The sequence below is a fragment of the Anser cygnoides genome, chromosome 20, assembly GCF_040182565.1.
Source record: "Anser cygnoides isolate HZ-2024a breed goose chromosome 20, Taihu_goose_T2T_genome, whole genome shotgun sequence".
Taxonomy (NCBI): Eukaryota; Metazoa; Chordata; class Aves; order Anseriformes; family Anatidae; genus Anser; species Anser cygnoides.
Window position 1 is genome coordinate 3,071,375 of NC_089892.1, and position 27,569 is coordinate 3,098,943.

General features: G+C 40.7%; 1 protein-coding gene across 1 annotated transcript in view; it reads right to left on the bottom strand.

The window, feature by feature from the left end:
* Positions 1-1,567: 1,567 nt before the first annotated feature.
* Positions 1,568-27,569, bottom strand: part of CCDC187 (coiled-coil domain containing 187) — a 41,972-nt gene continuing 15,970 nt past the window's right edge. Inside the window, exons 13-33 of the mRNA XM_048051280.2 lie at positions 26,133-26,323; positions 19,727-19,833; positions 19,192-19,302; positions 18,232-18,335; positions 17,455-17,588; positions 16,925-17,070; positions 16,623-16,810; positions 15,973-16,060; positions 15,093-15,239; positions 14,481-14,653; positions 11,637-11,821; positions 10,947-11,059; positions 10,245-10,413; positions 9,194-9,315; positions 8,802-8,941; positions 8,219-8,298; positions 4,933-7,809; positions 4,373-4,714; positions 3,901-4,044; positions 3,316-3,441; positions 1,568-3,030 (exon numbers count right to left, since the gene is read on the bottom strand). Of these exons, the coding sequence (XP_047907237.2) occupies positions 5,228-7,809; positions 8,219-8,298; positions 8,802-8,941; positions 9,194-9,315; positions 10,245-10,413; positions 10,947-11,059; positions 11,637-11,821; positions 14,481-14,653; positions 15,093-15,239; positions 15,973-16,060; positions 16,623-16,810; positions 16,925-17,070; positions 17,455-17,588; positions 18,232-18,335; positions 19,192-19,302; positions 19,727-19,833; positions 26,133-26,323 (4,780 nt within the window). The 3' untranslated portion in view covers positions 1,568-3,030; positions 3,316-3,441; positions 3,901-4,044; positions 4,373-4,714; positions 4,933-5,227. The remainder of the gene's footprint in view (positions 3,031-3,315; positions 3,442-3,900; positions 4,045-4,372; positions 4,715-4,932; positions 7,810-8,218; positions 8,299-8,801; positions 8,942-9,193; positions 9,316-10,244; positions 10,414-10,946; positions 11,060-11,636; positions 11,822-14,480; positions 14,654-15,092; positions 15,240-15,972; positions 16,061-16,622; positions 16,811-16,924; positions 17,071-17,454; positions 17,589-18,231; positions 18,336-19,191; positions 19,303-19,726; positions 19,834-26,132; positions 26,324-27,569) is intronic.

A 27,569-nucleotide genomic window follows, 5' to 3' on the forward strand; every position in this document is an offset into this window, starting at 1 on the left:
TTACCTATTTTTTCCCTGGTTGTCTCTTTTCTTGACCATTAATGTCTAAAGTTGTTCAGTCACATATCTTTTGCATCCATATTCACAGCTCAAGTTGTTTCCTTGTATCACATTCCATTTGAGGGGTTTTCCATCTCTATTTTTTCTATGTTCTGGAAGTAACAAAATGAGATGGTTACAGTGGTGGAATCCAAATGCATTAAAAAATGGAAAAAATTGTGGCAGGTGCTAATTAGGATTTTAAAATCGACAGCGTGTAAGGTATTTTAGAGTTCATTTTATTCAGAAGAATTATTAAATGTGTGAAGATGAAAGAGATGGATTACAGGAAAATTAAATGTAGGGTTTAACTGAGAAATAATCATTTTCTATGAAAGATAATGACTCCTCTTGAGGCTAGTATCAAGATTTATTGACCTAGGAGGTTAATATTGATCAAAACCAAGGCAAACAAAATATTAGACCTTGAAGTAGAGTAATCTTGATATTGAAGTCTTGCTGCTGACTGAACAGGTCAATATATCTGGGTGCCAGAATCTAAGGTTTTGAACACATAATGGTGGGGGATATTAAATATGTCTGACATGTTCTGTGTATACACTTTTTATTCTCATCAGCAGTAGTTACTTTATGGCTATGTCCTTCTGTATATAGCTATCTTGCATGGGTTCAGGCTTCACTCACAACTCTGGTTGCAAACATAATGGTTATCTTCCTCAAGTGTAACATATAGCAGTCTGAAATTAAACAAGTCCTTCGTCTATTCATTCACATATATAAATGATATTTTTAATAGCTTTCATTCCAAACACACAACACGGATCCTGGTGCTGCTGCTGCAGAACCACAGCGACAACAAACTGAAAATCTGTAGTGCTTCAATATATAGATCTGTCGTTATATCCAACAATTTGTCCATAAGGCCAGGGGAAAAAAAAACATTGAATTAAATTCTACCATAAGCTGACAAGAAGAAAGCATTAATCTTAGAACAAATAAGTTATCTGGATTAATTAGTCAATGAGGATAAAGGTCGGGAGGGCGGTAATTCTCACCTAAGAAGGAAGAGCTCATTTAATGCTGCATCTCAGCAGTGCCATCAGCTGCAGGGTCTTACCAGAGGATCTCAAACTAGGAGAGTCAAGGCTCCAACTACAGCACCAAAGTCAGTTAATCAGTTAAGGAAGGCTGGGGCTGAGCCTTTGTCCTTACCAGCAGAAGGAATACAACCTTTGCAGAAGACTGTAGCCCAAGCTCAGCATGTAAGATGTTCCAGGCTGTATCAATGAGTTAGAAATAAATTTCTGCCATATATGCCAGACTTCTAAGACGACGTACCACTTGGGACATGAAACTAGTTTATAGGATATGATCAACAGTTAATGTGCTTGGAACAGAAGTTGCCTTTTTATTTCTGTTCATACAGCAGCTACTGTGACAGTGCTTTTTAATGTTCCAAGGATCTATTTCTAAAACAACAAAACAATTCCCATTCACTAATGGGAGTAGCAGTATATACAATATAATCTGAAGTCAAAGAGAATTTCAGTAAAAATAAGAGACAGAGGGGATTTATTTTGTTTATTCAGAAAACAATTCAATATGAAAACAATTGAACTGTCAGTACTTAAAAACTGAAACAAAGTGCCTTTCAATTTTTAAAAATTGTATTAAGTGTCCTGCTTTTCATTTGAAAGACTCCCTGAAGGAAGGGGAATTAAATAAATCTACTTGCATTCAATTACTTAGTAATGAACAATTTCTGAATGCCATTGTGTAATGTTTAAAATAAATATTATGCAACTGTTAAATACAAATTTATCATTAGTCTTAATGCAAAATAGGTAAAAGCACAGTACTATACATTGTTAAAAATTAACACATTCGAGAAACACATTTCCGTCTTCAAATCTTGATTTTTTCCAATTTTATAAATACAAAATAAAATAGGATTGGTTTCTTCTGATTTGCCAGTTAATGTACATCCTCAGGTGTTTAGACAGCGTTGGAATTCAAAGGGCTCATGTGAATTCCATGATAAGGAATGTAATCAAATGCACATATTTATTATTCAGAAATTGAAGTTACTGATAGAAAAGCATCCCATTTAAAGTGCATTACATCAGTATGTGTCTCATTTACATGAAGTTATAGACATTAGAACTGAATGTTTGGCTGTAGATCCTGCCATATGCCATCTCTCTCAAGTCATCTCTGGGCTAATTTAAAACCATTCCACAGGGTGTAAAAAAATGGTCATTTTTTTCTCAGTCACCTTTGTTATGCTGCTTCACCCATCAGGCAAAGTTGTAAAGATGATCCAATTGGAAGAGTTTATTCCAAAAGACAGAGGTCCATAGCAATTTGGTTTCTGGGAGATTTAATTCCATCTGTACCCGTATGTTCTAAAAACATTGATTTTCCAAACAGTATTCTCAAAATATAATTCTTCCATCATCATTCACTATCAGAACATAACAAAATAAAATAATTTACACGTAAATTGGTTTTGAACTCTGTTTGTATAATCAGACTCCTATACAATTTTAAACACATATGATGCTCTTAAAATGCATAGGTGAATGAAGTGCCATCTTGATTAAAAAAACAGACATGAATAAGATTTCCACCACTTAGATTCCACATAACAGTCTAAGAAGAACATTGATCTTAATGAGCATTCCCAGAGCACAGAACTCAAGAATATTTTATGTAATATTTTTCTACGTGCTTACATCTCCACTTGCATCCTTTCATTGTAAATACGAATGTATAACTTAGGCCACACTGGTATTGGGTAAAGTTCAGAATTAAAATTCTTAATCACGCATTCTTGCCTTAAAAATCAGGGATTAAAATTCCACTATTAGGGAAAACTTCACAGGCTTTTCTCAGATAAATCTTATTAAGAACTCTGATTGTATCAAGGATCAAGCTATCAAATATGTTTTCAGTCATTCTCATCTTCACAGTTAATTCATCATCATCATAGTAAGTCCACTGAGATTCTTCTCTGCGGAGCTCCTGAATCTAAAATATAACATGAATATGAATGTTTACTTGAAGAACAAGAGCATGGTCAGTTCTAAAAGGCAATAAGAAGCTGTGCCTAATCCGACAATTTATATATGCAAAATCCACTCAAACCACTCATAAGAAAGGAAAATACTAGGTTATTATTGCAAGTGTAACAAAAAGGAAGTAAATAACTTGAATTTCTGGTTATTTTTTTAAGTAAACATGGTTCTCATAAAAGCATGAAAATTTCTAGTTTAAACCTGAAGTACACAAATCTCTGTCTGGGTGTCTGCTTACCAGAATAAGGTCCACTCTGTCTTTCTCACAGTTTCCATACTTGGTCATATTAAGAAGTTTTCTTTTCATTTCTAAGTCATTCTTTTCCAGGTTCATTATTTTAACAACTTCACCCTGAACAAATGTCTACAAAATAAGAGAGGCTGAAAAGAATTGTTCTCATTGGAAACCTATCACTGAAGTTTGCAAATGAGTGAAAGGGGCTAATGTCAAGATCCAAAGGGGCTAATGTCAAGATCCAGCTTCCAATCTAGAAACACCCTAGTGTTTGGGGAACAGATCTAGATGTAGCTAAGTAGTACTGACCAACCAATACATTTATAACATGAGATTAGAGGTTACACCTAAGATCATAACCACAGAGATTTAGAAGTCCAATTCCCATTCCTCTATTGAGCTCCATGCACTTGGAATATTTAGACTGATTAGCTCAGTGTATTCAGGAATTTCAGATCAATGCTGTTTTCTCCTCTAATCACCTCAGTTATAATGCCAGCACCCTCCCAACATCTTTGCCCTTGTCATTGCAATGTCTGCTCTCTTCACTGACTCTTGTTATTGTGCACTTTGCATTCCAGAACTTACCTTGACCTCATTGACATCTGCTCTTCTGCAGTGAGATCTGGAACAGCGAGATCCCAAATTTTCTTTTAACCATGGAAGTCTATTTGGATTTGCAGTTACTTGATATTCTGTACATAGCACCTCACGAGTCAAATCAAATATAACCTGTAACAACAAAAACAGTACCAAACTGAGTACCGACTCTGATACTCCTCCAAAAGTTTTCTTACTGTTTGATGAAAAATAAAAGGCTTCTGACAATATTTGGTCTTATGAAAGAAAAGCTCTAGCAAAAGGCTTGCATCATAGCAAGGATATCTGTCCTAGTAAAATTATTTTGCAGTTGATTAAAAGAAGCAATATATTTTGCAATAACTCTTTCAGTGTTCCTTTGCTGTATTTAGTATTAGCAGCTAGAATAATAGTAAGTAGCAGCTAATATGATTCAGGCTACAGAATGCTAGAAAAAATATATTAACTGTTTTAAAAATACCTGATTATACATCCTCTTGCTTTCTGTTTCCAAACCATTCCCTGGGAAGTCATAACATTCGAAATGCTTTGGCACACTAATTCTCTTGAAATTTGAATATATGTTTTCTGGAGTCCATAATTCTTCTACAGCAGATGCAGACAATTTTTTAACATATGAACTGTAATGTGGAACCACAAGAGGAACCTCCACAGTTTTCTTCCAAGGAGCTGAGTGCCAGCGATCCAATTTGTACAAGTACTGCTTTTGTGTTTGTCTTTCTAGGGTATGTTCATCAGAATTAGGCTGATCAAAATCTTCAGAGCTTCCAAAAACACCCGCATCAAGGATTTTTATAAGGAACTTCAGTAGGGAGAAAGAGAAAAAACAGATGACATACCCCGTATTTTTCCACAATTTTTGAGGTATTGAAATTAGCAAATTATTTAAGGTTGCACTTAAAACTAAGGAATCAGATTCTTTTACTCATGGGCTCAAAACAAGTGGGCAACAGAAATGCTTGCCTGTGTAGACCCAATTTCAGGTTGAACACTCAGACAAAAAACTTTGACTCTACTTACAGGCAAAGTGGTTGGAGAAGACTCTGAAGATGAATGAAATATCTTGTCTGCTTTTGCTCCATGTTTCCTTTTAATCTTCTTATATTCTTTAACTGCATCATCTACAAATTTAGTCACAATTCTTTCTGCTACTGTGTGACAACCGTGAATGCTAAGCATGTTGAAGTCACACAATGAAACATCAGAAACCTTTGCTGATTGCTCAGATAAGCTAGCAACTGGATTTTCTTTGATGAGAAACTGTTTCAGATTGTCTTCTTCTGTTAGACCTTTGCCATAATTCATCACGTCTTTTTCAAAAGGCACTTTTATGTTTGTGTTGATCTGTTTCAGAAAATGCAATTAATGTGTCAAACAGAAGTTTTTTATTGAGTTCACCTGTGATATCATCAGCAAGTATATTTCTTTTCTGATCCTCTAACAAGCAACAAATATTTTTGCCTGTGTTTACCCCATCTCTGCTGCTGGTCTTATTTTTCTTTACAAGCACATCTGCAAGCATCCCTTGTTTTATTTGGGTAACTTCTGTTTTTTCTTCATCTGATTCCAAGCACATTAAATTATTTTGACAAAGGAATTCATTACACTTACACTGGTCAGAATGCGTGAACTTCTGACCTTTTCCAGACAGCAAGGCAACGTGTAACCTAGACTGGTTTTCTGGCATTTCTGATCCTCCTGCACTTTTTGTGTCTTTAGTGTTCTGCTCTGTTACCCCTGTGCCCTGTTCATCAGCTTCAGGGTATTTGCAGTCTCTTTTGAAGGATTCATCATCATAGGAGGAGTCTGAGTCTTCGTCCCCAGTGTTATTGGGACCACTGTTGTTATCCTCCAAGAGGTGTGAAATCTCATTAGGTCTGACAAAGATACCACAGTGCTGAGCACACTCGAAATATTTCACCCCTTTGTAAGTTCCAGCATGATCACCTTCAGCTTTGTCAAGTGCAACACCAGCCCAGTGACCACAATCAAAACAAGTCCGTCCTTTGAACATGAGGGTTCCAGGCTGGGTCTGCTTTACTAACACTCTGTCCCCAATTTCAAATGATGATAATGGGTCATCGCCATCCTCTTCAGCTTTGGGTAGCGTTAAGTATGTTTCACATTGTTTCAGTGTGGAATCAGGATTTTTACTGGCCTGACCAGAAGAAGTGGGATTGGACACAGGCAGACACTCCAAATACTGTAAAGGTGTCTCATGTTCTCCTCCTCGGTATTCTGATAGTTCTTGTGCGAAGGAGGACTTATCTTCTTTAACTAAAGATTGTTCTGAGACATTAACATCTTGCACTGAAAAAACATCAGTTGGCTCTTGACTGAGCAGGGGAAATTCTTCAGGCCCAACGTTATCAAGTAATGGGGATAATGCATCCGTTCTCAGTGATGTGTCTTCATCCATACACTGTCTAGTCTCTGAGACTGTCATTTGTTCTGGTGGAGATGGGAAATCATCCATACTAAAGCTAGAATCATCATTTTTCATTGCATTTACACCTAAAGGGGGAGGAGGAAGATCTTCACTTGGAAATGACAAATCCTTTTTATTAGAGGATGGCAAGTCAGCACTTCCATAGGACAGCACTTCATCAACAGGAGACAGTATTTCTGACAAGGTATCCTCATCAGCTGGAGGGAGGCCCTCATCACTAATAAAAATTGTATCATCTTCACCTTTGGAAGAGCAGTTTTCAGCTTGAAACAGTTGCTTTTTTGAGGAGGTGGAAGAAAATCCCTTCCCCAATTCCTTTGGGTCTTGCCTTTCAGTTTTTGAGTGATTTTGATTTCCTGGGGCCACCCTTTGCAAAGACTCAAACCAGTAGGTTTCTGTATGTACTTCCTCAGAAATTCCTTGCACAGACGTGGGCAGAGATACAATCTTATCGAGTTCTCTGGATGCAAGTCTCTCATTCAAAAGCTGTGCATGATTATTTTGTGCTGCTGCATTTCTGGAAGACAGATATGCTACTAATTTACCATCTGTAATACCTTTCTCAGGGGGAAGAGAGACTGTGCTACTAAATTGGTCAGTAGCCAAATCTAGATGTTTCAAAGAATCCATCAGCAGAAGCTGCTTTCGCTCTCTGCTGTGATCCATTAATAAACTGTTAATTCCACCATCCTTTTTCACTCTGCTGGTTGTAGAAGTAGGCTTCTGCTGTTCAGAGATCTTAAATAGGCAAATACTATCACTGCCTAAAGAGCTGACAGCTGCATCTTTTGAGCTTTCTGAGGCTTCCAAATTTGGCTTATCCATTCCCTTGGCTGTTTTTTCGAACTGGAAGGCATCCAGTGGCTTTGTTTTGAAGGTATTTGCCTTGTCTGTTGGAAGGAAAGAAAGCAAATGATCAGGGCACCCCTGATCTGAAGCCTCTCCAGGGCACTTCTGGGAGTTCTGAGAGAGTGATGAAATCTTAGTGCTGTTGTCCTCTTTGGGTGCTTCATGTTCATTACGTTTGTCACTGTGTAATGTTTCCTTTCCAATACTTGCTGCTATTGGCATCTCTTTTGAAGTGTTAGGAAATGCATCATTGTTATCATAGATAAACTCTTCTGGGATACTGACATCTGTGTCCTTTCCATTTTTCACCTCTAATTCAGAGTCTGAAGTAGAGCTTTCTGAGATGTCAATCCAAACTGCAGACACTTTCTGAAATTCTGAAAGAGAAGAGTCTGATTTGGCACTTTCACATCTTGGAGAGAAGTCGTTTGACTTGGACGATGACTCAGCAGAAGCTAATCCTTTGCAAAACACTTTTAAAGTTAGTTCTTCATCAGAAGCTTCATGAGAATTATGGTTCAAAGGCTTCAAACATGGATTGTCATCCACACGATGGATCTCACAAGGGAAAGACACTTCAATTTCTTTAACTGGAACAGCTAAAAAAATTCAGAAAAATATTTTATAGAAGTACTGATAGGTAACTTCTGATTCAAATCTGGTAATTCTCAGCAGTAAATTGCATTCAAGAGTCAGCAGCATTAAATTCACAGTCAACTTGAAGATTATTTTTAATATCAAATTGTACAAAACTGAGACATCAAATAAAGATGAAGAAATCAGTAACTTGGCAAACAAGCTAATACAATAGTGTCCAAGGTAGTTGATCAGAAAGGTTTGAATGCAGGGTGTACATTAAGATCTTTACTATTTTAGCCCAAAGAGGAACTTCACTACCTGGAACAACCAGCAGACTATTATCCTCTGTGAACAACTCCAGGAAGAATTATTACTCAGATTATATGTTAAGTAAATGCAGAAGCCACATTGGGAAAAGGCACTTCTTACCTTCTGAAGACAGAATTTCAGAAGGTGCTTTTTCATCCATATGCACAACTTCTGCTTTTCTCTCAGAGTCTGTGCTAACCCTGGAAGTACCACATTGTAATTAGATTAAAACTGAAGTTATAAAGTGAAGGCACTCAGTGGCATTCAAGAATGTTGGTGTAGAACATCAAATTTCTTTGGGTGTATTTGCTACCTACAGACAGCATAATACAAAATGCCTTTTTTTTTTTTAAGCTGTTACTCCTGATGCTTTCTGTCTAGCCCAGCCTTCTGAAGACAATACTTTTTTTTTCTAAGTTGATTTCAACATACCTTCAACTGACTCCAAAAAATTAAACATCCTAAGAAAAACTGGCAGCCAATATTTGATGAATGTGGCATGTATTAAATCATTATTTTGGGAGAGCTTTTTTTTTAAATGTTATACAAGAAAAGAATCCCAGGTTAAGGTCATTATGGCCTGCCTCCCCCCTTTCCACAACAGAACCAACTATGGGCATTAAACCCAAACAAGGCAATGTTTGGCACATCGATAAGAAGCAGAATGTATAACAGGTGGTCTTGACCTTGACAGATATAGTACCTCTGCTGCTCCTGTAGTGAGTTTTCCTTCCTTAACTGCGCTTTCACTACTGTAGCTTCATTTGAAATCACTGCTGATCTTCTTTCCTTATCTTCAGTGTCAAAAGAAGGATCTTTCTTCTGTGTCTGAGTCTGAAGAGACTATGATCAAGAATCACTAAATTACACAAGGAAACTAAAGAATGCCAATGAATTGCTACTGAAATTCCCTCAGATTTAAGGACAATATGTTAGCTCAGTACAACAAAACCTCAATACAGCTTCAGCTCCTCAATGTGCAAGCTGAGTTCTGAGTGTAATATCTCCATGACAGCCAACACCGAGGATTTCTTCTGATGAAAATTTAGGTGAGAAAAGAAACCGTTAAGATAAAACTCTAAGCTTGCCACATACCTGAAACGGACAGGAGTCCTGCTCTTCTCTTGGAGTTCTGTGACTTCTCTGCTCCCCATGTACTTTCTCCACTGTCAGAGAATCACTCCCTTGATCTTCCACTAAGGATGGTGCATCACCACCTGAAACACAGGTTACTCAGCACAGAAGGCAAATACAAGGTTCTCCATCACCTCAGTCATGCTAAGTGCCACGACTAAAAGAATCTAAGGCTTCCTACTAGAGTTCATGTCACCTATGCACTCACGCTCTAGGTTATGAAAGAGCATGAGACTCCTGCCAAATATAAAGTCAAAACGCTAATAGCGAAATTGTAACCCATTGAAATCCATGGGAAGCTCTCTTTACCTGAGGGACAAGATTTATATCAGACAGTTTGTTGTCCACATGCTAAGAGCGAGGCTTGAGAATCCAGTAAGTGTGCAGCCTCTGCAAAACTTCTGTCATTAAGAATTAGTAACAATGGTCTTGATTACAGACCTATAGTCTCACTCACTATGGTATCTAGGAATAGATGCAGAAAGGTAGCTAATTAGAAAAACAAAAATATGAAATATTACCACAAAATGCAAGTATTTAATGATACAGAGACTATGCATACCCAGAACTCTATAAATTAGATAACCGGCTCATATATAACAGCCAGTTTTATTTTTATATGTTGTACTGAGAGCAAGAAATATGAACTGAAAATAAAATCTGGAAACAAAAATAACTGCAGCATGCGCTGTTGAAGTCTATATTCAACTGATCTATGTTCTTTTAAAGTGAACACCCTTAAATTATTTAAAAATGCCTCAAAAGAAAGTAAATTGTTAATGACACAATCAGAGTAAGTTATGATTTTGTTCTGAGGAAGCAGTGTAATCATATCTCATAATAAACCTTAGAGAGATCTCCACCATCTTACCTAGCAGTGATTTATACTTTAGGTATAGTGAGCAAGACACTTCGGTAATAAATGAGAAGATTGTCTCTCTTTCTGTCTGGATTAAAGTTTGATTGAAGTGGTTGAAACAGATTGGACATAATAGCATTAAATATGATTTACCTGTTTCTTGAGGAATATTTGCTGACTGAACCTGGCATAAGTTACACAAAGTAGAAAGCATCCCCAAGCTTTTTGCTGTAAACTTGCTGTAACAGGGATTAATATCTTCATTATCTTTAGGTTCTATCTTTGGGTTTGAAATAAATGCCTTTTCCTTCAGCACAGATTCCTAGAGCATAAATATGCAAGAGACAGAATTAACGTCTTAAGAGAAAGGGACTTTGCTGTTAGCAGACTGGCACAGAGATCAGAGATTAAAATCCACGTTTGCACTAGTCTTCATCTAAACATCAGTGTATATAGACTCGAAATATAAGTGTGTATATACTCTCTTTAGGGTAGTGTCATTGATGTAGGAAATACGAAAGGAACTAGTCTCTGCAACTACTATGGACAGCTGATAGTTTATTGCTTCAAGAGCAGGAGGTTTAGTTTCTCCTGGTGCAGCACAGCACTTCGCAGCAGGAGATGGCTTGAGCGTGTCATCACCAGTTAACAACATGAGAAAAGGGAAGAGGCAGGAAAGCGATAATAAGTCAGCCCATGTGAAAAATTAGTGTTTAGCTGAAGTGCCCACAGTCAACACACAAGGTTATTTCTACTTGCCCAATGAGTCTTGTGCTGGTCCTGTCTTAAGGCAGATATAACCTGGGACACCATTACTTTAAACAGAAATGGAATTCCAGAGGTGATTTTTCTTACCAGAATCATGCACTTTCTGCCATCTGTTGTAATGGATGTGGCTATAGCTTCATCCGTTCCAGCTGAGTTTGCATGTTCCAGATGTAATAAAATGTGATCCTGAACATTAAGTTCTGAAAAGTTACAGCATGAAGTTACAATATTGAAGATTTGCATTTTTTTCCCCATGAGTAAATTGACTATTGTCTTTTGTTTAACTAATTCAAACTATAAATATTTTAGATAAGCACTTTTGACTAACTTATTTTTGCCCTACACATTCCTTGTCACTCCAACAGAAGCTGAAAGGAGCAATAACCTTATTCATCTAATTATCATCTTTCTTATCTTATCTTCTACTTACATAGCAGCAACTGTAATGCCCACTTCCAGAAATTTCTACATACGCTCTTTTCATCTGTGCACAGGTAGTAAGTACCTCAACGAGACAATTTACACCTTTGTTACACCTTCTTGCTAATCCTGAATAGATCCTGGTACCAAAACCCACACTGGAGGTGACCAAGGAGCAGATTAGCATCACAAGTTCTCTCTCATAGGCTAGTCAGCTTGACAGTCCTCTACTGAGAGATCATCTGAACTGCTCCAGAAAACAGCTGAGATTTCTACTTTTGCTCTAAGTCATTCAATTTGGCTAAACATTCACAGCTGGCTAGAAAAATCTTCTCAGAAGTCTTCTATGTCGGGTACCTGTGTTTTTGCAGTCTTTAATCATAAAGACCAAGCCTGTGGTTTGACTGGTGGCATCACACACTTTCCTGGTCACTGTTCCAGACACATCAGGACCTTGCACAACAAGGAAGCGCTCCAAACTTGGGGACTCCTCTGCCCATTTCTGATGTTGTACCGGTGTTTTCTTGTTCTCAGTAGAAAAGCTGTAAACAGACAAGGAATTAATGATTGGGAGTTGTTGTCATGTTCTCTTATTAATCATGATAAATCTATGCAAAGTCAATAAAGGTATGAATTAAATGTTTCTGGTAGCCCTTGACAGTACCTGTAGAGTGCTTGCACGTGCATAAGTTTATAAAACAGCAAATTATTTCTGTTCTCCTCCATCTCACAATACACTATTTTATAAAGTCAGGTTTCTTATCTTCATAGACAAGAATAGGAAGAGACCAAAAAAAAAAAAGTCATCAGCACTGAAAAAGCAAAAATAGTCATACTCTGAACCTGAATGATGCTAGCTTGTCTATTTATAATAACAATTAGAAGTTCTGTATTCCTTGTTTGCAGTATTTAATATCTATTAATGAAACTCCAAACCAGCAGCTTTTCCTGCATGTTGGCAATTTATTTATTGTTTCGGTTCACTTTTATTTTACAAGCACCTCCCAACCCCTTCCCATTCCCTTACAGCCCTGCTTATTAACTGCCTTCCTGATCAGTATGAAATATTAACATACCCGCACTGGTGGATAGATAGCATAATTATCACTCTACACAGGGAACAGATCTATACGTAATAACGCAGCAGCCAGAGTTTGGGTGCATTGAGCTCCACCAGGCCCTGTCTGCTCTAGACGTACTCTAATATTCAGTGTTCTCCTATGAGTAGGCTTGTCAATAATAAGAAGTGAAAGCACAGCCAAGAAACCTTTTAAAGATTCTTGTGACTTATAATCAATAACACCATGAATTATAGATCAGTTCCATGCAGGGATTTATTTGAAAGCCTTTCCCTGTGGGGAACTTAAGTAAATGCACAGCCCTGACTCACCAGTCTGCAAAGGGTCTGGGTAATACTGAATGAAAGGGGTTTTTAATTCATGTAGATATATATTTGGCTTCAATCGTATCTCTTTCTGTAAACTGTACGTTTGTTCATCTGAGCTTGTTTTGGACAACTGCTGTTTTGAGCAGCGTGAATACTGCTGGGTCCTCATCTGCACCGCTCAGCGCCTCCTGCTCAAGGTGAAGCAAATAGGGATGTTGGGGATACAGCATCTGGGGAACGGGAGGCCAATGATTTCTCATAACAGTCTCAAACTCCTGAATTACATCTGACTGCGGGTATTTTACATGTGACACCTCTAAGTGTCAATTTAAACATAAAAGTAAGCCCCATGTAGTACGAGAGCCTCCTGTGATTAAATCCCAAGTGAAACACAAACCTGCCCCTAAGGGGTTAAGTGATACCTAGGCTTAGAGCCAGCAGATGACAAAGGAGTGAATTTCACCAATTAAATCAATACATTTCTACTCATTTCATATGGGTATTTTGAAGTTTAATTAACATATAGTTGCAAAGTGCTTCAGGTTTGTACTTAAAAGCCATCATGAAAGTGTGAGTTACCATTAAATGTTGTATGTCATCATTAAAAAATATCCAGGTTATTAATGCTATGTGAACTAACTGGCCTAGGTCTGATGTCAAAGCTACATTTGTTCCTAATATTACAGTGGTAGGTCCCAGTCCCACAGACTTTACACTTAACTGACACTACTTAACAGTTCATACTATAGATAATCTTAGTGAAATGTTGTACCCTGTGTGCACAAAAATGCAGTTTAAAAATGAAAGTGTAAAGCCTGCAAAGCTTTCTCAAAGCACAGAGGATTGCAACACTGAATGCAAGAGTACGGAGACATTCTAATGAAAGCACAATGGCCTGGAGAACAAATATTGCTCCACCTTTTACACACAGAATTAAAGTTTATTACCTAGTGCAGCCCTTTCCATTCCTTCTCATGTGTAGTCAGTTTATGATGGCAGATCAACATGGCTTTTTTTGTGCATGAAACAGGCTTCTTGAACTTGTTATGATAAATCCAAATCACAGTATTACGTGGTTACATGTGATATATATATATATACACACACACACTCTCCAAAATTCAGGCTTAGTTTTTTTTTTTGTTGTTCTATTGAAGGAGCTGGTGTTTGTGATATAAGACGGAACTGAGATTATAATGCAGCTACCTTTGTAACGACCAGGAAGGAGTATAGGAGGGGTGGGCATGAACATCAGATGGAGTCCCTAATAAACAGTACAGCTGGGCTAAATAATGACTCAAATACCTTTCACGTAAAATCCAAAATTTCAATTAAAACACTTTTCCCCCACGCACAGAAGAGCACCTCATCTTCTTAAAGGGTAGAAAAATCTGAAAAAAATACACTGGTTCTTACTGATATACTGAAATGGTAAATGTATTTTACCTGAAGAGTTTAGCAAGTGGTATGTAGAGGTTCTCCAGCTAGGGATCCAGATTTTAATTTACTTGGTGCTGTTCACATACCTTGCAATAAGCTGGTACCTGCCCCAAGGAGCTTACTGTTTTAGGCATGAGATGGTAGATTAGACAGATAGAGGACACCGATCAATGAGATAGTATCGGTCAGAATGTTAAGCAGTGATCTTGATGCATCAATTGCTTGACCACAGAGGTTTTCAAAACTTATCATTATAAAACTCCCTCTTGGGACCATTTAAAGCTCACACAGTTATCTAGGCTATAACTGCTTCTGTCTTTTCTACTGGATTGATTTTTGTCTTCAGTTATCACTGTGGAAAGGGTTGTACTTACCTATCGTACTTCTTGCTTTCTTTGTTCTTTAGCTGTACACAACTCTTTTTATCCCCAGTCATATCAGGCCTTTCTGAGCACGCTGTAGATTCTGCCAAGGAGTCGAACATAGAGCTAGAAATCTGTCTTGTCTTTGGCTTATTTGCTTCTTCAGTTGCTGGGCTCCTTGTAAGCTAAAAGGAAAAGGATAGCGCATAAGTTTTCACCTGGGTTCCTTAGTTGCAGTGTCAGTTCTTCTGACTTCAGTTATTATCCATTCAAAAAAAAAACCACAGAAACAACAACACAAAACAAAACACAAAATAACACAAAACACACAAGAATTCTTGTAACAGTCTCATTAGGACAGCAAAAGTAATCAAAGGGCTATGACTGAGTTTAGTGGTAACAACCTTAGGTGAGAATTGAATGTTCTGAAAGCGTTGAAGTACCACTGCAGATCCAGATAAGATCCTCTTATGTAAGAAACTATCTTAGATTCCATTGAAATAATGAAAAACGTGTAATCCTTAAGAGACTAAGCCCTTCCTTGGACTGTAACACACAGAAGTTCAAGCCTAACTCTACATGCAACTGTACAACTAAAAGCTATCACTCGTAAAGTGACTTAACCTTTTTCTTCCCAGTCAAATTATGCAGCTCTTCCTGGAGCTGTGCTGTTGAATGCTGCATCATTAAGATTTCTCTTTGCTGCTTTAATAAAAGCTTCCTTTCTTGATGGGCTGCCCTGTAGAGATTTTGCAAGTGCTGTATTTCTACCTAAACAAAGCAGAAAAAGGAAGGCGTATAAGAGCAAAGATAGTAGAAAAGAGATATACTTAAAAAAACACGTCTAGTATTTATTAACATAAGGCAATACTACTCTTAAAGCATCCAAATAATTCAACATGCAGGCTATTTTTTGTTTGTTTCTAAAAGGATTTTGGGGGGGGGGGGGGGGGGGGCGCTTTTATTTTTCATTAATGCTGACAGATGGGTATCTCTGAGAGGTGAGACCTTTGGAAATGAAGTACCTTCAGGTCACTCAGAAGTATAGGATGCTTGTGGTACCGTTTGCACAGGAATTCCTTGAAGCAAAAGAGAGGCTTGTACTACACAAGGAGTAGAATAGAAGTCTTGTGTTTACTGTGTAATTATGAGCCCAGCATTCCTTATGGTCAGGAAAGCAGACTAAAATTAACTTGTGGATTAAATTCATACATTTCAACATGAGAAGCATAAATCTACAGAAATCAGTGGAATCCTACGTACATCAGGTGCTATTTCTTATGGCACAAACAGAAAGATACACAATAACATTGGAGTAGCACAAAAAAAAGTTCTCTCCCCTGTGAGACTTACTGAGTGTGCAGGAAACAGAACAATAACACTAGTGACCTTTTCTCTTAAGAAAAAATAAAAAATTTTGCTCCAGCAGCTCCAGCCACCTCCCAGCGTTGCATCTTTCTACCACACACAAGAGGAAGCCTGGCTCCTCTTGCTGTAGCATTACCTGCTCCTGTTCCAACTCTGTTAAAATTTTGTGCTGCTTCTCAGCCACAGCAGAGGCTCCCTTACTATCCTGCAGGCTTTCCAGGCAGCTGAAAGCCAGAGAAAGACAGGCGTCACCGTCAGATAATTTATTGCCATGAACATAAAGTCTTGAAAAAAAAAAACAAGATCAGGGACAGGAGCAAAGCTTCTCTCAAAACAGCCCTCAAGCAGCAGTAGCCATGGAAGGCTCTGCAGCAGCTCTGCTGGGCTTTGGGGACACCCAGGGCCACCCAGTCTGGAGCTCTCCTGAGGTGTCTGGGCCTTGGGGGGAGGCCCAGCGCAGGGCACTGACTGGTGAGGGTCCCCACAGCAGGGCCTCAGCCCCCCCGGTGGGCTCTGCCCTCAGCCCCAGCGGGGTTCACCCATAGCTGAGGGACACCTCACACTGGCAGGGCTCAAACCACGCCTGAGGGAGGGTGTAGCAGCCGTTTCTGCCATGCTCTGAAGGGAGTAAGAGCATGCAAGCTCCTCTCCTTAAGAGATACGGATTTTGTACTTGCTCCTTTCCCGCAAAACAAGTCAATGTCCAGCCGTTCCCCTGCAGACCCGTCCCCTCACAGAGACCCATCCCCTCAGGGCAGGCTTGTGGTGACCTGCCCCCGGCCTCACCGCTTCTGGTGGCCCAGCCAGGCCAGCTCAGCCCTGGCTTTTGCCCGGAGAGCTTTTCTGCGGAGCTTGAGGAGGGCAGCCTGGTGTCGAGCTCGCAGCTCCTCTCCCCTCAGACACTGCTCCGCCATGGCCAGGCTGAAGCGGCAGAACGTGCTGGAACTCCCATAGTGCCGGCCGACTTCGCTCCACTGGGGACAGAGCAGAGTACCACAGTTACTGGAGAACTGCTGTGCGAGTGGCAAAACAAACAAAAAAACAAGAACTAGGAACGTCCTGCAGGCCAGCAGTAGAGCTGGGGTTACCTGGCTGTCCAAGCTGGCCTGGTCACTGCTCTCTGCGGAGCCGTCCGCTGCACCAGGCTCCCCGTGGGGAGCATTTCCCAGAGGTGACGACAGATTCAAGGCTTGGTGGACGTGCAGCAGCTCCCCATCCTCTGCCGGCAGGGATCCTAAGAGAGGAAGATTTAAAGACTGTAAGTAAAATATTTCTCTAACAAAAGGGGAAAAAAATGGAGCGATGTATCTTGTTTCTAAACATGAGTGTTTGGGCATAAAAAATGAAAGTTAGAGCTATATGCTTCTAATATGCTCCCCGCAAGAAGCCGTTCACACAGTACATGAGTTAGCATCCCTTTGTGAATCCAAGGAGTCTCTGCAGAGACTCAGCAGCCAGGCTTATTCTTGTGCTGCCTTCAAAATTTTCAAAGTCAGTTTGGAAGTTAACAAAATTTGTAATTAAGTGTTCTAGCCCCTGGATGCTATGCTATGTTTTAAGCAATGCTAGAAAGTGTTTCTTTACTCAGAACCACCAAATCCCTTAAATCTGAGTTCACCTTCTTGAAGGGTTGAGCAATATGAATCCCTTCCTCCTGGAGATTTTCTTTGTTCCACTATTTTGGGATCCACTGGACTGTGATCTCTTTCCATATTCAATTCAGATAGTTTCAGTGAGTGCATCTCTTCATTACTGAAGGTAGGAAAGAAAGGTAATTTTTTCTTATTGCAGTCAGAGATTCAATTTCAATCCTTAGCTTTCATAGAAAAGTCCTCTGGAGGCTGTATAAACTAGCATGGTGCTTATTTTTATGCAATACTGGAAGCTTCACCTGTGCAAATTTCCTTTCTGGTAATTGTATCAATAAGAGTCTGAGAGCAACTATCAAGTCTTTAATCTATACCACTTCAAATAAACACAAGAATGTGCACATACAATATTTTCACTCATGCCAAGGTATGTGATGGTAAAGCAAAGTGAGGAAAAGGATATTCTTTCTCTATACATTTCTCAAAGGCGGTTCTACCTTAAGGAAAAAAAAAAATACACGAATTCCCCTTAACCCTGGAAAGATGTTTCTCCTATGGTTTGATCGTCAATCAGAGTAGAAAGACTATATCACAAAGATCGATACTTCACAGCAGAAGTTTGAATGATCAAAGGGATTAGACCCTAGTCTTGAAGATATCGGGACTGCCATGTAAGCTGCTCCTAAACAACTTGAAACAAACATCTCTTTTAGGAACAATGCACAGCTCTAGAGCTCCAAGTCATTCATATGGTCATACCACAAGCTAAACCACTTGAGTGCCTCGCTGTGTACTGCACTCTGTACCTGCCAGATGCGTTGTCACCTTCGGACTGGGATCCTGTCCATGTTTGCTCTGCATGGTCCAGTTTCGGCACAGAAGAATAGCTGCCTTTGGAGCTACTGCACAGCTGCAAAAACAGAAGTTGTCCATAGACCTGAATGATCTGTTTGGAAGGCAGAACTCCCCCGCTCCCCCATCCTCTTAGATACAGATGTTTTCATCAATAATTTTCATAGTTCCTAAAGAGCTATAGTAACTAATTAGATGGATACTATGCACAGTGAAAGAACTGTGGGGGCATATGGAAGAAAAGTGGTGTAACAGCTCACAAAATGTTTCTTATTTAGAGCTCTGTTCATGGGAGTTGGGGTACTGTGCTCATCCCAAGGGCTTTAAAAAATAAATAAAATATCAAGAGAATTCATTGAGCTCAAGTATCTTCCTAAGTAAGTGTTCTCAATGATGTAAGAGAGTTTCAAATTGCACGAGGCCTGAGCTTATGTTTATGTATGTGGAGCTAGTTTTTTTATTCTAACAAATAGTCGCTGAAGTCCATCAGTTTCTACGGGACTTCAGAATCCGGTGCGGAAAGGTAAACAATTAATAAATAGCATGGTATTTTTTTCCTGAAATTATAACTTTTGGTTGCGATTAGCATCTCACTGTGCTCTCTTGCATAAACAGATATCACAGTAGTTATCTCCTGAGGACTTAAAATCCTCTTCTCTTGATTTTACAAAAAAACAAAAGCTGCAGTATAAGTAATTTCAGAACCACAATCCAAACGACAGCCTAAGGGACTTTGTTACCTGAGAGATGTGGGCGCTTCTGAAAAACGTTACCCTGATCTACATTTCTTACCAGTTCAAAAAAAAGTTTGGTTAAGGGACTCTAAGTGAGATAAAAAACAAACCAAAACGTAGAGATCAGAAGAATGTTTTGCTGAATTCAGAAGCAATGGTACACAAACTGAAATAACTTGCCTTTAAGTTGTCTTGAAGCAGGTCACTCAAGAACCTCTGGCTTTCTTGAACCTCTCGCTTTGCTTTCTCACTCAGCACTGTAAGTTGCTGCTTCTGCTGGAGCTGATGGGCCTGCATTAGGAAATAGCATGCTATAAGTGATATTTTAACTGAGCCACATGATTCCTCAGAGCTAGGTCCCAAAGGGCAGCAAACTCCAGAAGAAGGCAGCACAGGTACCATACCACCAACTCCTGTTGCACCCTGCTGCCTTTAGAAGGCAGTCTAAATACTGCTTTAGCTAGAGCAAAATAACCCATTCTTACCTACCAGAGCTAATATGTGATTTATGAGCAGTGAATTAAGGTCAGCACATCCCCCTTGCAGCTACATGGGTCTTATGAACCTGTTGCAGAACCAGCTGATGCCAGCTGATTATAGCCTAATCACACCTGGGTCCGGGGGTAGCTAGCACCATTTATTTATTTATTTATTTATTTAACCAACCTGTGATAGCAGCACTGGCATTGCTCTTTGTGTAGGTTGCTTACTGTACCTTCAGTCTGCGAGCCAGTAGGAGGGAGGTTTGTCTTAAACTGTCCAGATGGCTCCTGTGTTTCTCCTCCAGTTCTGCACAGCTAGGGTCTCCTGCACCTGCAGAAGCTTAGAAAATAGATGTTAACTGTCACCATTACTTAATAAAAAATAAAATAAAACCTGTGTTCCATTTAATAGGTGCCAGCTGAACAAAGTATCAGAGGTTACTAGAGGGAGGCAGTGGAAGCAGATTCTTTCAGATTGTAGTGGGTTGTTGCCCTCAAAATGCATTTCTGTGCTCTCAAAGTCCATGGAGATTTAAGGATTTGCTAGTATTTTGCTGGGAGGGATGGCTTGCTGGGTCGCAACTGAGGCTGGTGCACCCTGTAAACAACTTAACAGCATCGTGATATTTTTCAGTGGGGTCCCAGGGCATCTGATCCACAACTCTGCTGCATTTCAGACGTGGCTGTACTTCTTCTAACATGCCTGAGTCTTAATACACAGACTTAAAGAGGAGATCGCTGAGAGGGGAAGGCGGCCATGTACATGGCTCCTACCTGCATTTTCCTTTTGAATCCTTCCAGGGCCTGTTTTTGGAGGCCTCCCAAATCTGACATCTGCCTTTTTTCCTGGAATAACTTCTCTGCATGCACTTACGTCTTCTACCATATCTGAAGGAGGGAATTGTCGCTACCTCCAGCCTGACAAGAAATCTGTTAGCATAAACTCCTGCGAGTACTGGGGAGAGGGAAGGGGTAGGATTCAGAGGGGGCCAGCCCCAGGAAGCAGAAGGATGGAGGAGCCATTCCCTTTCCAAGCCACACCCTGGCCTGAAGTCCAGAGGGTGCACTATTGCTGCTCTTTTTTCTCCCTGCTCCTTCTCTGCACCGTCAGAATCAGACCCACCAGTTACAGAAGAAGAAAAGCTTCCCAACCTCTCTGGGATCTCTAGCAGCATCACGCGTGCCCCTCCGTCTTGCAGCTTCTCCCCACAGGGGGTGCAGACTTGTCTTCTCTCTTTTGTCACAGGGGAAACAAGCCCGTGGAAAAAAGCTTTTGCTTTCAAGTGGGGTAAATATCTCTTGTTGCAGGTGCACCTATTGCACTGCTGCTTCCTTATTGGGACTCTCCTGTCTGTCTTTTACAATGTAGGTGATGTAATGTTTACCAGTGATATGTTCTCGGCTGCTCTGAGCTTCTCAGATGAATTGCTAAGCTTATGCAAACAGGTTGAATGTTTACTCTGAGCTGTGACACTGTCAGAGCAACCAGAGTCATAAATGAATTGAAGTGTGGGTCATAAATAGAAATAGGTTTGACTTGGAAACTTCAGATAAAATCTGTAGCCCTATTCAGATTGTCTGAACCCAAATTACCCCATGCCCCAGGATAAGCCCACAACATGCAGGGCTTGGTTTTGTTTTAAATACTGAAGGATTCTTAACTCGGGAAGGATCAGTGATGTGGGCTTCTTTGCATGCCAAAATGCTTTTCGTGTTTACAAGGATGTGAGTGAAATAAAATGTTAATGCTTCAAGCCTGATACAGATTTTCTGTTAGAATGTTGCTGCGTTTTTATAAACAGCTTGATTGCGAATTTCACTTCCATCTTGGAGCATTTCCAGTTATCAAAGTTTTTTACAATAGGAGGCTTTTCTTAACCCCCCTAAGACTGGGTGAAAATCTCATCTTTTATGTAAGTAATACATATCTCCTGGTTCTGGGTGGTTGTTTGAAAAGGCAGAATCACACTGACTGATTTAGAAATCACATGGCCATTAAAGAACTTTTTCATTAAAAAAAAATGTTTTAACCCCAGTCTTTTCAATTCTGGGACCGATTCAGACTCTTTAATACTTATAGTTGCCAGAGATAATTTTGTGAAATGGTATATTTAGGAAAATCCTATGGGTGAAAGCGCCATTATTTCTACAAGAAAGTTTTATTACTTGTTTTAAGCAATGTAATAGAAAAAAAGTCAACAGCTCTTCAGTATGTATACAGATAGCTCATCATTTTCGAAGCTAGATGAGGATGCCCCCTTAAATACAAAGAAATAAGGTAACCTTATACAAAAAATTTACAACCTGAATCTATCGATGCTAAGTTGTCTGAGTAGTTTCATTGCTAACATCTGGGCCATTCTGAAGTACGGGAATCTGTTACTGTCAGGAAGTATTTTCAATTTGTGCTTCAAACTGAACAATGTTATTGCTGTTCTGCTCAAGGACTGACCAATGGTATTGATCTGAAGGTGAATAAAAAGTTTGTTCTGATCTGTTTTCCTTTCTCTTGAACACAATTTTCCTAACTGCGGCTGTTGCCAGATGCATTTCTTGTGTTGTGACATCCTGCATCAAAGAAAATACCATCTGGCTAAACTTCATGTCCTCTTACCTTATGATGAATGGCATTTTACTGCATACCCAGATAGCTTCAATGTTCATACACTCAGTCTTGTTTTTTACAGAATGCTATTTATTAAATCACTTTCCGCTGCACCTGCAGAATCTCAGTAAAGCCCTGTAGAATCTCTGTGACATGTAATTAAAAAAGCTGGGCTAAAAGTCTCATTTTTCTAATCACTTGAAGCTAGGCAGAGGCACTTACTGCTGCTTTACTCAAGGACAGCTTTTCCTCTTTCTGCCCATGTCAGCAATCAGTCCAAAGCAGTTATTACAAAACTACATGCTTGCAACTTTCGATAGAAGCACAACTTTGACTACGTTGATCACCTGGAGGTATTTGAAGATGGGTTGAAAATGGTGCTGAAAGGCTGCTGTGGAACGGAGCAGCAGATCCACGAGTATCTGACCCACTTGATACCAAGTCAGGAAATCTTCTCTCTCCAAAATTACTGCACTGTCTCTGTTGCTTTATTATTTAGTGATGCTCTTCAGGCAAGGGATGAAATGCTACCCATGTGTTTGTTCGTGTGCAGGAGCTGAGCCATAGCGTGCAGGAACAGAGCCATAGTGCTGACAGGTGAATGGAGATACAGAAACGAGGTTTGCTAACTCCTGACCACAACTGAGATACGCAGCACAAACAAATAGTGTGGCTGTTCGGCCCTTCTCTAGCAAGACCTGAGCCACGAGCAATCCCTGTGCCGGAGACTCTAAACCTGAAGGCTGTACTCATTTACCAAGGAAAATCAATGGGCTCATTTGCATTCTCGAGTACCTTGGAGAATCTGGATTTCCGTACCCACCGGATCAGTTTCTTCTCTCCTCTATAAATACAGCTGGCATCCCACTTGTCGCCGAAGAGTAGCTGCTTGCTAAACTAGGGATTAATGCGGCCTGTGCTGCTCCTGTCCTCTGCACGTTTTGTGCTTACATCTAAATCCTCCAGTGCGTAGGGTTGGCCGGAGTTCAGCTTCCAGCCAGATGTTGCAGCACATGGCAGTACGTCTCCCTGCGACTGACCCTTCCCCGCGGGGCATCTCCCATACAGAGCAGCCAAGCAGCTCTTGCCGCAGGCTGATGGGAGAGAGACGGGCCTGAATCCGGACCTGACCGGGACTCTGAATTCCCACGAAATGTTCCTTCTATTTCTCATCAATTATAAAATTCCCTCAGCCCACGACACTTCCAGTATTGATAACAAAGCCCCAGCCTGTATGGCAAAGCAACTCGGGACACAACAGAGCAAGAAATACTCCCTTCTCCACACACTTTGTGGTGGTATTTTACAGGAGGCAGCACATTATGGGGTAGTGGCACGGAGAAGTACCGAGTCCTGACTTCGTGCACACACGGGTGCTAGGATGTTGTACCAGCCGAGCTAGAGCCGTGCAAATACAGTTTGTGAGGGTATGGAAAGAAGCAAGTTCAGAGAGAGAAAGCTGGTGTCAGAGGAAGTGAGAGCGATTCTCGAGAGCAGTTTTTGTGCTGCCTGTCACAGGGTCACGAAGCATCCTGTGCCTCAGCGCTGCCCTCACTGCAGACTGCGCTGGAGGTGGTCGTGGAGCTCACCGAAGCTCTGCCAGACAGAAACTTTGTAAAACAGGAAAAATAGCGTAGTAGTTTGAAGCAAAACACGAAGAGGTCTCTTGTCTCTAAACTATCAATCAGAGGACAATTAGCTGAAACCATGCTGTTAGACTTGCTGATTCCATTAGTTTAATCATTTCTCCCTCTCCGACAAGCAAGAAGGCAGCTCCCTCTAGTGATACGAGAAAGTCAGTCAATCAGCTGCTAAGGGGAAAGATGTTACCTATGATTATTTATTTTTATTTTTTGTAATCCAGGATAAAATTGTGTGTTTTATTATAATGGGTAGCATCCCATTTGGTTTCCTAATGCCAATTACTTTAAACCTGTAGCTATGCTGAAGATTAAACACTAAGAAAATACCTGTTTAACAATGAATTTCAGCTTATACTTTGTTGTCTCTCAAGTACAAAAAAAATAAAAAGGGTCTGGCTTGCTGAAATGAGCCTTCTGGTTCATACTCCAAACACAAGGCTGTAGGAAGGGCATAGGCCAAATGGTTTTAAAACCACTTCGTTCCCTTATTGAAAAGCGATACAGAAACCTGGGTACTGGGGCTGTATTCAGAGGGGGTGCTGCAGTAGGGAGGGAAGTACAGCTCATCTCAGCTCCATCCCTGGGATAAGCAGAACGCACAAACCACTTTCTTATCAGCTCCCTCGGTTATACCAAATTCTGTGCCCAAACCGATTACAGGTGTGTATAAGAGCAAGGTGAAATACTTCCCAGTGATCTCCGTGGAAATGCTTTGTGTTGCTCACAGCATGTGCTCATAGCATTCACAGTTCTGGATTTTATACTGGCAGTGTTTAAGAAGAAAATTCAACAGCTCAGGACACGTTCATGGTCTTAGTCCAAGCAGTAAATAGTTACAAGAATTTTGTGGATATCAGCTTCTTGTACTGTTTTGTTACGTTTGAAATTGCAATTTGTTATTTTGCCAAGTGTGTTTACTGCAGGAACATCTAATGTCTTTGGCACAGCAATTAGCGGTTAGGTGCTGCATGTATCTTTTAAATGTAAATATTTATATTTTGCGTCAGATGTATAATTACCCATCATTATGCTGCGTGTGCACGCTAACTTCTGGGCTCTGTGAAAGAGAACAGAATCGGCTGCTGGCGCGATGCATCGCGGCAGACAATGCAGCCCTGCAGCTGAATAGCCGTTCCCTGATAAGAGCGGTGAACAGATCCACTTGTGACCCATATTTCAAAGCAACATTGTCTTCAGACTGACAGTTCTGTGCCTCATCTGCAGCAACATGGTCCGAACTGGAACTGCTGGCTTGCAGTCAAACCTTGCTTTGGACTCGCCGTAACTCCGCCAGCTCCTACAAGTGCTGAGGGAAGGTACAGGTCTCTCCTGGCACAGACACCAGGCAGCAGCTCCTATTGTTCGAGTGCTGAGTAGTGGCTGGCAAGGTATTTTTGTCAGATAGCTTCCAGAATTGGGGCCTTTAATTATTAATATTCAATAAATGCAGTGTCTTTCACTCACGGTGAACACTTCAGACAATGGACTCGTGTCCGATTGTGTAAGGTACCCTCGCAGTCCCCAGGGGCTGGGGAGGAGCAGAGTAAACAACGCTGGCTCCTCCACCACCTCAAAATCCAATATTACTTAAAAAAAATTTGTGGGGAAAACAATGAAGAATCCTTAATAAGAGCAAAGGCTTTTTGTAAGTACCCTCTTTGAGGAAAGGATATCTGAGCTTGTTCTTTTGTCTGGAAAAGCCCTTAAAACAATGCACCATCTGCTGCCGTTTGGTGGAAGCGAGCAGGGCTCTCCTGCCAGAGCAGGCCTGCACGCTGCCGTTTGCTGCTTAACCCTTCAGACAACCAAATCCCCTTGTTTCTATGCAAATACTTGTTGTCAGCAGCAGTAGTGACGCTTGGCAGCCCACCCTCCCCTTTGCCAGCCGTGCGGGATTCTCAAGCGTGCGTCTCCATTCGCCCCGCATCCTTTGTTAACCCTGTGAATGTTCTGAGCTGCCCCTTGCTGTACAAGGAGGATAATGGCCCACACTCATCTGATGTGTTAATTACGAGGAGTCCATTGCAAAGCTACCTGAGACCTCCAGTTGAAGCTGCAAGGGGCTGCAAGGGGCTCCGATCCGGATGGGGTTTGTTCCATTGGGGCACTCGGGGGCTGTCCCTGTGTCACAGCACAGCAGCCACTGTGAGGTGACGTTCTGGTCAGTTCCACATTTTTGTATTTATTCATTCATCGCCTTCCAAATCTGGAATGCTCGCCGGCTCTTTGAAATTTCCCTTCACCCCCCCAAGTTTTTCAGTCATGATCTGAACTTTTTGCAAGAGTTTTCTTGTAAGCAAAGGCTACTCATTCTCCTGAAATAGCGCAAGAAGCACCTGGGGAGGGCACGGAGCACCCACCGCACTGACACCGTGGGGAACGCCACCTTACCAAAGTCCTGCTTGAAGCCATCTCGAGTCCTTGATACACTGGTTGGAGCGGCAGAGGGCTGGGCTCTGAGGCTGTCTGGTGTCCTCAGGCTCTCTGGGGGACACCAGCGGGCGATTCCCTCCCGAGGCTGAACTTCCAGAATCGTCTCAGGCCAGCGGTGATTCCTCTGAGCTGCGGGTTCTCTCTGCAGGCTGTGTCAAGGCAGCAACGGTTACTCAGAGAGTTTTTGAGGTGATGCACAACCATAAGCAACTGTTGAACTAAAGGATGGTTATTGCATTTTAACAAATCTATCATTTATTAGATTTTGTTAAATGGAAACAGAAGATTCACTGAAAAGTCATACCTGCTAAAGTACAAAATCCCCTTTCTTGTACTTTGATATTGTCAGGAAAGCTAAAAACTCTCTTCATTACCTACTCTAATTACCTCTCTGAAAGAGATGGAATTATTTTTCAGCCTGGTGGAGAGCAGAAACAACCTTGCAGTTCTGAAGCTTAATTTATTAAGGCTGCATTGTACAATCTAGCTCTGAACCTCGGCAAAGCTTTCTGAAATCCTTTTAGAAACGCACTGAAGTAACGCTCACTGTTCCACTGCTTCTGGGACTTGTGCTGAGCATGGTTGTGGCCCAGCTGAGGTTAGTTACTGATATATACACTTCAATATTCCAAAACAATGTCAGCACCAAACCCCACAGTCCTGACAAAGATCGCAGCTAACCGGGTTTATTTTGTTTTGATCTGTGACTATCTGAGCTTAACTAAAAAGATTAGGGAGGAAGGTGTGAAAACGGGCATTTGTTGATCAAGCCCCAGCTGAAACACAGGCAAGGACCCTGGGACACACTGAGCTGGTGACAGATGTCTTCTTTTTTATACAGAAAAATGAATGTGGAAATTTTTTTAATCAGCAATCAGCTTAGGGAAATCTCATTTCATTTTTCTTGTTAATAAGCTTTTCTTTGTTTTTCGTGACCCAGAAACTGCTAAAACGATTAGAGCAGTCTCCACTAGCACATCTTGGATGTAGTCTTCAGAAAGTGGAAGCAAAGGGGGATGAAAGGGAAAGAGAAGAGATAAAAGGGATTTCTTACAAAGCAATTCTAATATTTGTCAGGCAAATATGCTGAGTATTGTTTCTGCATTTGTGTTGTGTTCGTTTTTCAGTCAATGCCACTGTTTCTTTTGGCTTTTGAGAAATGCCTACTTATTGTTGGAAAGCTTGATGTCAAGCTCTGAATCCAGCCCTGCCTAGGTCCTGGGAAGCCTCCTAACATCAGTGGAAGTCAATCTGGTTTCTACAGAATGCGCTGTGATTACCCAGGAGTAGCCAGCAACCCCTCTCCTCTAAACACAACCAGCTCTGCAGCCGGCAAAAATCATCGCAATTGCCAGATGAGGCTCTTTGGATTTGCACCAACCAAAGAGAAAGCAT